Source organism: Nerophis ophidion, linkage group LG05, assembly GCF_033978795.1.
Source record: "Nerophis ophidion isolate RoL-2023_Sa linkage group LG05, RoL_Noph_v1.0, whole genome shotgun sequence".
Classification (NCBI taxonomy): Eukaryota; Metazoa; Chordata; class Actinopteri; order Syngnathiformes; family Syngnathidae; genus Nerophis; species Nerophis ophidion.
In genome coordinates, this window is record NC_084615.1 from 50783050 (window position 1) to 50795174 (window position 12125).

A 12125-nucleotide genomic window follows, 5' to 3' on the forward strand; every position below is an offset into this window, starting at 1 on the left:
TCGGGTCGAGGTCTGTTCTCCCGGAATGCAGAACGGACAGCTCCCGACAACAGCGTAAGGTAGGAGATTGTGGAGAGGGGCGTGTCCTACGCGTCCCCTGCGGGCGGAGCATGTGCGGCAGCCGGTCGTGAAGCATCCATCAGGTGAGCAGATACCTCAGCTGGGACGAGTTATCTAATCACCTGTTTCCTTTATCAGCAGCATTGGAAACCATGAGCAGGGCTGGCAAACTGGGAGTGAGAGCCAGACGGAGGAGCCCGCTGTTGAGCGTGAAGAGACAGAAGCTGAAAAGCTGAAAAGGAACTCTGAACGATAAACTGTTGTAAAAATAATTAAAGAGTGTAACCCACTGAGCCAAGGTGTGGTGTTTCCTGCAAAGGAACAGAGGATCGAGGTCGGAGATCGCCACAGTGGCGCCCAACTAAAAAAAAAAAAAAAAAAAAAGGACCCACAGAAAATGTCGGCACCAACCCCGCTGGAAGCGCTTGGCCAAGTGCTGGCGCAAGTGTCAGCGGAAAGTCAGCAGCAGGCGCAGCTGCTGAAAACCTTGATGGACAGGGCAGAGACAACAGGAGGAACCTCGACCATGAAGCGCATGGTGGAGGGGGAGGATCCACAAACCTTGCTTGATGTGTTCGAAGCAACGGCGGTGGCGAACAGATGGCCGGAAGAGGAGTGGGGCGCGAAGCTGCTGCCGCTCCTGGTGGGGGAGGCGCAGCGGGCGGTGTTGAGTCTCCCGGCAACCGCCCGCATGCAATACGCCAACCTCCGACATTCCATCTTAGACCGGGTCGGCAGCAGCAAGGAAAACCACAGAAGGAGGTTCCGGGCGATGAGACTGGAACCAGAAGACCGGCCATTCGTCTTTGCGCACCGGCTGAGAGACGCAGCGACGAGATGGCTCCAGCCAAATGGTCAGGACCCGGGGATGCTGGAGGCCATAGTCCTGGAGCGATTCTTGGAGGCCATCCCGACGAGAACCGCAGCCTGGGTCAGGTACCACAGCCCCCCGGATGTCAAGGTAGCTGTAAAACTGGCGGAGGAACACCTGGCCGTGCAGCGGGAGGCGACGCCAAGGATGGCCACGGACGCCAAGGATGGCTGCAGCACCTCGCCGTCGGCTCGCCCCGCAATGGGGGGCGATGGAGAGAGCAAAATCGCCTGGGCAACACAGACAGGTTCCCCAGGCGGACAGAAAGCAAAATGCACATACACACACCCACACATACCACAAAAGGGGGGACGCGGGAAAATCACGAACTAACTGGTGTTTTTTTGTTGCAGGGTGCCGGCGCTGCAGATAGAGGGCTTCCCTCACAGAGTGCGAATCAAATGCCGGGCCCGGTGTGTTGGGGGTGCGGACAGCCCGGTCACGTGCGCAGGGAGTGCTCCCTGATGGAGGTGGGGCAGGTGATGCGGGTTGTCGGGCCTCCAGCACCTGCGCCCGAACACGGAGAGACGTACCGTGTACCGGTAAGGTTACGAGGGGGTACATACCGGGCGATGGTGGATTCGGGCCGTAAACAGTCCTTGATCCACCAGAATCTGGTTCGGCCCGGGGTTTTGAGGCAAGCAACACGGGTGAAAATCAGGTGTATTCATTGGGATGTGCACGAATATCCGATTGTACCAGTGGAAATTGCATATGGCAAACAAAAACATAAAGTCGAGGTAGCTGTAAGTACGCACCTCTCGCACCCCGTAATTTTGGGCACGAATTGGCCGGGGTTCAGAGATTTATTGGCAGAATGTGTTGGGGTGCGTTCACGGACAGTAGGAGAGGGGAATATTCGCGCTGTTCTTAGTGGCGACGCGGTTTCATCCGCCACCGGGAAATGGTTTTCCAGGCGCCGCATGAAAACCCGATGGCTGGACATATGGGGTATGACAAGACACTTAATCGGGTCATGGTCCGTTTCTATTGGCCAGGCCTCCGGGCGGATGTGCGCCGCTGGTGCGCCGTCTGCCCGGACTGCCAGCTGGTGAATCCAACGGCCACCCCAAAGGCACCATTACGCCCATTACCCCTCATAGAGGTCCCCTTCGAGAGAATGGGCATGGACCTCATCGGACCACTTCACCCGAGCACACAGGGATATCGCTTTGTTTTAGTCCTAGTGGATTACACAACGCGCTATCCCGAGGCAGTGCCGCTGCGCTATATTTCCGCCAAAAGTGTTGCGCAAGCACTGTTCAAGGTCATTTCCCGGGTTGGGATCCCGAAAGAGATCCTAACCGACCAGGGCACGTCCTTTATGTCGCGCACAATAAAAGAACTGTACGGATTATTGGGGATAAAATCGATCCGCACCAGTGTGTATCATCCGCAAACTGATGGGCTGGTGGAGCGGCTGAGTAAAACACTGAAAACAATGATCCGTAAGTTTATTCACGAGGACAAACAAAATTAGGATAAATGGTTGGATCCCCCTCATGTTCGCGATGCGGGAGGTACCTCAGGCCTCGCTTGGTTTTGCACCGTTTGAGTTATTGTATGGCCGGAAGCCTCGCGGAGTCTTGGACGTTATTAAAGAAAGCTGGGAGGAGAGTCCAAGCTCCGGCAAAAATGAAATACAATACATCCTTGACATGCGAGCAAAACTCCACCAGGTGGGGCACTTGTCACGCGAGAATTTGCTCCGTGCCCAAGAGCGTCAGCGCCGCACGTACAACAAGGGGACTCAACTGCGTAAATTCACACCGGAAGAAAAAGTGCTTGTATTGCTCCCAACTTCAAGCTCTAAATTACTTGCAAAGTGGCAAGGACCCTTTGAGGTCACGCGGCAAGTGAGTGATGTGGATTATGAGGTTCGGCGCTCGGACCGTCGAGGGGACACACAATTATATCATATAAATCTGCTGAAGGCATGGAGACAGGCGGAGCCTGTTTCCATGGCGACGGTGGTGAAGGAGGAAGAGGAGTTGGGGCCAGAGGTCCCGCACTCTGGACCCACCCCTCCGCTTTCCTGTGACAACCAGCTCACATTGGCACAGCGGGCGGAGGTAGCTGAGTTACAGCGGCGCTTTTCTGACGTGTTCTCATCACGGCCCGGCCGCACGAATCTCATCCGACACCACATTGAAACTAGCCCGGGGATTACGGTGCGGTCTAGGCCATACAGGCTCGCCGAACACAAGCGTAAAGTTGTGAGAGAGGAATTAAAAAAAATGCTTGAAATGTGAGTGATAGAAGAATCTCACAGCGCATGGTGTGGTCCCATTGTTTTGGTAGGGAAAAAGGATGGGACCATGCGTTTCTGTGTAGATTACCGCAGGGTGAATGATCAGTCACGTTTTGACGCATACCCAATGCCCCGGGTCGACGAGCTTCTAGATCGGCTGGGCACTGCTAATTTTTTCACCACGCTGGATTTAACCAAGGGCTACTGGCAGATTCCCTTATCACCAGAGTCCAGGGAAAAAACGGCCTTCTCCACTCCGGACGGTTTGTACCAGTTCGTAACACTTCCGTTCGGCTTGTTCGGTGCGCCTGCTACGTTCCAGCGTCTCCTGGACCGGGTGCTGCGGCCCCACGCTGCATACGCAGCTGCGTACTTGGATGATGCCATCATCCAGAGTGACAGCTGGGAACAACACATGCAGCGGGTGGGGGCGGTGCTCGAGTCCCTGAGGCGGGGCCTGAATCGGGCAGTGGAGGCATGTGGAAAGGGGCGTGTCCTACACGTCCCCTGCGGGCGGAGCATGTGCGGCAGCCGGTCGTGAAACAGCAATCAGGTGAGCAGATACCTCAGCTGGGACGAGTTATCTAATCACCTGTTTCCTTTATCAGCAGCGTTGGAAACCATGAGCGGGGCTGGCAAACTGGGAGTGAGAGCCAGACGGAGGAGCCCGCTGTTGAGCGTTAAGAGACAGAAGCTGAAAAGCTGAAAAGGAACTCTGAACGATAAACTGTTGTAAAAATAATAAAAGAGTGTAACCCACTGAGCCAAGGTGTGGTGTTTCCTGCAAAGGAACAGAGGATCGAGGTCGGAGATCGCCACAGAGACGATTTATTAATCATAAATCCAACACGTACCAAAAAGACAGAAACAAACAAAAGAAAAATGTGCCGATCACACGGGAAGCTAAGGCAACAACTAAGAACAGGAATCAGAATACACCAACGTGACAGTTGCATACTCTCATCATCCCCCACCTGAGGTTGAGTGGGCGGATAAAAAGAAAATGTCCGTGACGTTGGCGGGGCTTGAAAATTAAAAGGTGGCTGAGAATGACTAGCTCTAATTTCTAAAAACATGTCCTGATAATGTTTAATGATGGAGTTAGAGTCTTGTCCTGGGGGCGGCTGATAACAAAAAGAGTTCATGAAAAAATAATCTTGGTGACTGACATCATCCACAGGCGGCGGTGTGAGGTCATCCTGGGGCAGCCAAGCTGGCAGCAGCCTGTTTCCGTCCGGAGGGGGAGGGGCTTGCGGGAACGACGCATCCTGAGCGCGAAGCGAAGCTCTTCTGGATGACTTCAGTCCTCGCCGAAGCGTCCTGTACCGCGGCGGCACGTCAACGTCCCCGGGCCACATGGAGCTGATCGGTACCAGCGTGCTATTAGGACCCCACATTAGGTCCTGGCGCTTCATGGGGGTATGGCGGAGCGTCTCAGCCTCCATTGCGCACAACACCTCCCACGTACTTTGATCCACTTCCTCCACGTCCGCTGCGAGAGAACTTCTTACAGGTGGCTTAATTTTGTCACGTGTGGGGTGTCGGTTCGAGGTTTGTTCTCCCGGAATGCAGAACGGACAGCTCTGGACGACAGCGTGAGATAGGAGATGATTTATTAATCATAAATCAAACACGTACCAAAAAGACAGAAACAAACAAAAGAAAAACGTGCCGAACACACGGAAAGCTAAGGAAACAACTAAGAACAGGAATCAAAATCAGAATACACCAACATGACAGTTGCATACCGCAAGCAATGAAGCCACACCGACTGTGGCGAGCAACGTGAATAAATAGCTCTCTGATTAGTGCTCAACAGCAGGTGAACGAGCCGAGCACTAATCAGAGGCAGGTGAAACCAATTAACACCCATGGTAACCAAAACAAACACCATACTTGCCAACCTTGAGACCTCCAATTTTGGGAGGTGGGGGCGTGGTTGGGGGTGGAGCGGGGGCGTGGTTGGGGCGGCGCGTGATTAAGAGTCAAATATTTAATATATATATATATATATATATATATATATATATATATATATATATTAAATATGTATATATTTAATATATATACATATTTTTATATATAATACTTGACTTTCAGTGAATTCTAGCTATATATATATATATATTTATATATGTCTTAATTAGATTATCCAGAGAATAGTGCTCGATACCGTGGTAGAGCGCAATATGTATGTGTGGGAAAAATCACAAGACTACTTCATCTCTACAGAACTGTTTCATGAGGGGTTCCCTCAATCTCCTGATGATTGAGGGAACCCTTCATGAAACAGTTCTGTAGAGATGAAGTAGTCTTGTGATTTTTACCACACACACATACATTTTATATATATATATATATATATATATATATATATATATATATATATATATATATATATATATACATACATACATACATACATACATACATACATACATACATACAACCCGAGGGTCCTTGGTTCAATCTCCACCTAGTACCAACCTCGTCACGTCCGTTGTGTCCTGAGCAAGACACTTCACCCTTGCCTCTGATGGGTGCTGGTTAGCGCCTTGCATGGCAGCTCCCTCCATCAGTGTGTGAATGTGTGTGTGAATGGGTAAATGTGGAAGTAGTGTCAAAGCGCTTTGAGTACCTTGAAGGTAGAAAAGCGCTATACAAGTGCGACCCATTTATCATTTCACATTTAAATGAAATACTTGAATTTCAATGTTCATTTATTTACACATATATACACACACATAACACTCATCTACTCATTGTTGCGTTAAGGGTTGAAATGTCCATCTTTGTTCTATTCTCTGTCACTATTTTTCTAACCATATACATGCACAGCTAGACTCTCTGGCAGAGAAGAAGTCTAGCAAAACTCCTAGCCATTATAGACAACACCTCCCACACACTACACTCAGACCTTGCAGAGAGAATGAGCACGTTCAGTGGAAGGCTCAGACTCCCAAAATGTAACACGGAACGACACAGGAGGTCCTTCATACCGACAGCCATCAGACTGTATAATGCATATGTTCCTTGACTGCACTTAAATGTAGAATATATCTAGAATATATTTATATTATTAATATATAATATATATAATATATAATATATATTATATATTATATATTATATATATAATATATTATATTGTTTATTATTATCATTGTTTATTGTGAGCGAACTGTGGTGCTGAATTAAATAAAGTACATTCTATTCTACATTCTATTCTATTATATGTACAGTAGATGGCAGTAATGTCCTGTTTAAGAGTGTCACAAGTTCACAACATTGGAGCTTATGGCAGACGAACTGCTTTACGGCAGACGAAAATATGACTGCTGTTGTTGTTTGTTATTACCGGGCTGGGAGGACTTTAATGAAACTGCCTAACAATAAACCCACATAAGAAACCAAGAACTCGCCCTCGATCATTCTCCAGTTACAACGTCATTGGGCAGGTTCGCTCTTTATACTGTGGGAAAGCGGACATGAAAACAGACTGTTGACACGTCACTCAGGTCCGTCTGGAGCTCAAGGAGGCGTGGCCTCCAGCTCCACCTGAATTTCGGGAGATTTTCGGGAGAAATTTTGTCCCGGGAGGTTTTCGGGAGAGGCGCTGAATTTCGGGAGACTCCCGGAAAATCCGGGAGGGTTGGCAAGTATGACAAACACCCAAAGTGCACAGAAAAGGGGGTCCAAAACTAACAGAACATAACTAAACAAAACATGATCCGGATCACGGATCATGACACATATAATATATCATATTATATACGGGTGTGTATTTACAGTCGTTAATATGACACGTGGGTGTGTATTTACAGTGGGTAACCGCAGGATTAGGTCTCTGCTTTTTGCAGATGATGTGGTCCTGATGGCTTCATCTGACCGGGATCTTCAGCTCTCGCTGGATCGGTTCGCAGCCGAGTGTGAAGCGACCGGAATGAGAATCAGCACCTCCAAATCCGAGTCCATGGTTCTCGCCCGGAAAAGGGTGGAGTGCCATCTCCGGGTTGGGGAGGAGACCCTGCCCCAAGTGGAGGAGTTCAAGTACCTAGGAGTCTTGTTCACGAGTGAGGGAAGAGTGGATCGTGAGATCGACAGGCGGATCGGTGCGGCGTCTTCAGTAATGCGGACGTTGTACCGATCCGTTGTGGTGAAGAAGGAGCTGAGCCGGAAGGCAAAGCTCTAAATTTACCGGTCGATCTACGTTCCCATCCTCACCTATGGTCATGAGCTTTGGGTCATGACCGAAAGGATAAGATCACGGGTACAAGCGGCCGAAATGAGTTTCCTCCGCCGTGTGGCGGGGCTCTCCCTTAGAGATAGGGTGAGAAGCTCTGCCATCCGGGAGGAACTCAAAGTAAAGCCGCTGCTCCTCCACATCGAGAGGAGCCAGATGAGGTGGTTCGGGCATCTGGTCAGGATGCCACCCGAACGCCTCCCTAGGGAGGTGTTTAGGGCACGTCCAACCGGTAGGAGGCCACGGGGAAGACCCAGGACACGTTGGGAAGACTATGTCTCCCGGCTGGCCTGGGAACGCCTCGGGATCCCCCGGGAAGAGCTAGACGAAGTGGCTGGGGAGAGGGAAGTCTGGGTTTCCCTGCTTAGGCTGTTGCCCCCGCGACCCGACTTCGGATAAGCGGAAGATGATGGATGGATGGATGGAACATGATACAGGTGTGTATTCACAGTAGGTAATATGTATCAAGTGTGTATCAAGAGTCCGTAATACAAGACACGGGTGCATATTTACTAGGGCTGCGAATCTTTGGGTGTCCAACGATTTGATGCAATATCGATTCTTGGGGTCACGATTCGATTCAAAAATGATTTTTTTTTTTTTCAATTCAATACGATTCTCAATTCAAAAACAATTTTTCCCGATTTAAAAGGATTCTCTATTCATTCAATGCATAGGATTTCAGCAGGATCTACCCCAGTCTGCTGACATGCTAGCAGAGTAGTAGATTTAAAAAAAAAAAAATAGCTTTTATAATTGTAAAGGACAATGTTTTATCAACTGATTGCAATAATGTAAATTTGTTTTAACTATTAAACGAACCAAAAATACGACTTATTTTATCTTTGTGAAAACATTGGACACAGTGTGTTGTCAAGCTTATGAGATGTGATGCAAGTGTAAGCCACTGTGACACTATTGTTATTTTTTTTTTTTATATATAAATGTCTAATGATAATGTCAGTGAGGGATTTTTAATCACTGCTATGCTGAAATAATAACTAATATTGATACTGTCGTTGATAATATTCTTTTTTTTTCAATACTTTTGGTTTGTTCTGTGTTGTGTTTGTGTCTCCTTTCAATTGCTCTGTTTGTTGCAGTTCTGAGTGTTGATGGGTCAGGTTTGGTTTTGGAATTGGATTGCATTGTTATGGTATTGCTGTGTATTGTTTTGTTGGATTGATTTAAAAAAAAAAATTTAAAAAATAAAAAATAAAATAAGAAAAATAAAAATCGATTTTAAAAAAAAATGAGAATCGATTCTGAAGCGCACAACATGAGAATTGCAATCCGTATTCAAATCGTTTTTTTCCCACACCCCTAGTAGGTCGCATGACACACGGATGTGCATTTACAGTAGGCAATACGACATATGAGTGTGCATTTGAAGTGGGTAATAGGATACACAAGTGTGTGGGTATTGTCAGAGATAGTTTGTGACAAACCCCTCGATGCAGAGATGGACGCAGGCATTGAATAGGACAACATGGTTTAATTAAAATAATAGAACAACAACAAACAAAATGGTACTAACACAAAGCGCGCACGAGGCGGATAACAAACTAAGAGAGCTAGCATGGGAGCTAGAAAACAAAAAGGAGACTTAGCATGGAAGCTAGCAAAAACAAAAAGGGGCCTAGCGTGGAAGCTAGCGGGTAGCGAGCAGGAAAACAGAAGTTGTACTTGTAAAATGAAGGAACAAACTGGAAGCAGGGAACAAAAAACAGCATGCTACTGTGGTGTATTAATGTGCATGCTGATTCAGTGCTGTGTGTCCTTACTGACTTGCCGTAGTTGAGTTGTGGTGTCTACTGAGCATGCTCACCATGTGCTGTACATGGAGTGTTGATGATCCCTCTCTAGAGTGTATGCTACTGCTACTCCCAGTCGTATATAGAAGTTACTAAACATGTGCTCTACCTCGTTATCCGAATACATAACAGCTACAAACATCAAACAAATATATCTTACCGCTACACTGAAAAGACACGACAAGGTACAACACAACAGGAGCGATAATACATGACAAGAGCGACAAGAAGTGACATCGACAAATCAATAATCCAGCACTGACTGGAAGACAAAGCAGGTACAAATAGGAGCGGGCTGATTGACACCAGGTGTGGCCAGGTGCCAATCAGCCACAGCTGAGGGGAAACAAAGCACTCAGGGAGACAAACAGGAAGCTGAACCAAAATAAGAGTGCTGACAGGAACTAAGGACACGAAATACTAAACACACAGAGGAGTAACTAAAACACAAACAAACTGTCAGTGGCAAGCCTGACAGGTACTACACACAGAAGTTGTTATTTTGTTTTCCTCATGCTTCCTTTGCAAACTTAAAACTTGAGCTGAATGTTGACTAAGTAATCTTATGTGCGGTAGAACTCACCAGAAACAAAGCACCTCAAGGAAGGACAGGCCTGTGTTTGACGCCCCCACCAGAACAATTCTGGCATTGACGGTAACCTTTGGCTCCATGGTCAGCTTGCGGCTGATGAGGCCGAGAGCAAACGGGGCCTTAGCGAGAAGAAAACAACAACAATGTGTTACTTTTGCTGGTAGCCGCTCAGTGACTGCAGGGCATGTGGCAGCCTCAAGTAATTAGTGTCATGTTCAGAATAATGAATAATAATTAATCATAATGATTGATAATTATAAGATACTGACTGTGTTATGTCAAGTGCTGTACACAGCCGAGGATCACTTTTACACAACAATCTCTTAAAAGCTACAATAAAATAAGAAAATATTTTATATGATAGTTGATGTAAATAAATTGTATTTACTGTCTATGAAGTGTCACAACAAAAAAACATTGGGTTAGTTGTTCGGTCTGTGTACTGTTTTTATAGAGTATAGGTCTGCAATAAAATCCACCATAGGGCCAGAGAAAGTGTCAGTACTTTGATTAAAAAGATGAGCAAAACTTTGCAGAACGAACTATTGGCAACGTACAAAGGTACCTTTTCTTCCCATCCTCTTTCTCTGCTCATCACCGTCTTTGTCAACAAGTGTTCAATAGAGTGATATTAAATGTTTCTTTTATCCTTTACATGTATTTCACATTGTTTTCTATACTAAACTTTAAAAATTATCCATTCACATTTTTTTTTGGAGGGCTGTCAAAGATTAAAATATTTAATTGTGATTAATTACATTTTGTTCATAGGTAACTCAAAATTAATTGCTATGATCGTAGAAAAAAATATTTTTTGTCATTAATAAGTGTACCCTGGACACACAATGTTCAAGTTTTTAATGCAATGATTGGAGAATTAATTTGCTTTAATAAAATGTTTTTAAACACAAAAGGATATGAACATGCTTTTAAACAGAATAAGATTGTGTTGGTGTCTTGCCAGAGTTTGTATTTTGAAAAAATACAGAATTTGTATTCCTGCTTTGGGAGCCCTTGCATTTAGGGGAGATGAGCTACACTTCTGTGCATAGATAGCAGTTTTGCATATTAATAACACAAAATGTGGATTGTTGCATAATGCCTTGATTGTCAAAAATGCTAGGTGATATTATTTCTACCAGAATAAATGTTTCTGAGATTCTGTACTTTATATGCTGAACAACTGAAGCTCATTCATAACTCTGCATGACAATGTTTCAACCTTTTCTACCAGCTAAATATTCTGTAATTGCGGCCGATCAGAACACGTTATAAAAGAATATCATCGGCGGTGACTCGAAAGAGTACGACGATCTCCCTTTATGGAGGATGCCTGTGCGTGACTTTGTTTGACGTGGGGAGACTGGTGCACAGACAGTCACCACACGATCCTTGACAGATCCTGGTCAGCGTCCAGTGGCATGGAGTCCAAGACGACTGGGGACCCTTTTCTGCTGCAGTCTTCTTCCGCCATCACAGCCGTTCTGATAGTTTTTAAATTGACCGTCTTCTGCCTGCTCCGCCGTTGAGGTCTTCACCGTATTCCTGGCTAGGGGGCAGTCAGGTACTAGGTCTTTGCCAAGGGCCACCTGGGGTTTACAGTAGTAAAGGGGTTAACCTCCTAGTGCCCCAAGACCCCAAAGAGGAGCCTCCATTGTTGGATGCAATTTAACCTCATGCCCAGGACACAAAAGAATATACCATAGCGATGGTAATATTGTGTAGTGAACTGTAATTACTCGATGTGGGCTCCAGAGGGCAGTGGCAGGCATGCCTGCTGTAATAGACCTTGTCTCAATGGTAGCGAAGAAGAAGACGAGATTGTTCAAAGACAGTCTACTTCCTTCATATCGCGGCTGCCATTTCAATACACTTAATTTCAATCTGCCAGAAAATATTTATTTAGGCAGAAATATGACAGTTTAACGCGGGATAACAGAATAGCATGATCGTATTGTAAGACAATTTTGTTTTGTTGGTAAGACCAGATGTGAAGCGTAGCACTGTTATTGTGAAGCCGCCAACTGGACGTGTATGATTGGTACGTATGACAAAAGACTTGACATGTTTTGACAAAAATCTCAGATAAAAGTCACTTTAAATTTTCTCTCTACCGTCTTTGTTTCTGCTGAGCTTGAATTGCATCTTACTAAAGCAATTCGAGGAACAATCTACATTTTATGTCAGTAATGCACTTAATTGTAATATAAACACGGACGTAATGTTACGGTGCAAGTCCAGGCCGCTGCGCATTCCAGCTCTCACTCTACTGTGCGCTCCGCTGAGCGCGCCAC

At 46.2% G+C, this 12125-nt stretch overlaps 1 protein-coding gene across 1 annotated transcript in view; it reads right to left on the reverse strand.

The window, feature by feature from the left end:
* Positions 1-12125, reverse strand: part of cfap61 (cilia and flagella associated protein 61) — a 55274-nt gene that overhangs the window by 24308 nt on the left and 18841 nt on the right. The window contains exon 15 of the mRNA XM_061901380.1: positions 9823-9950. Within this exon, the coding sequence (XP_061757364.1) occupies positions 9823-9950 (128 nt within the window). The remainder of the gene's footprint in view (positions 1-9822; positions 9951-12125) is intronic.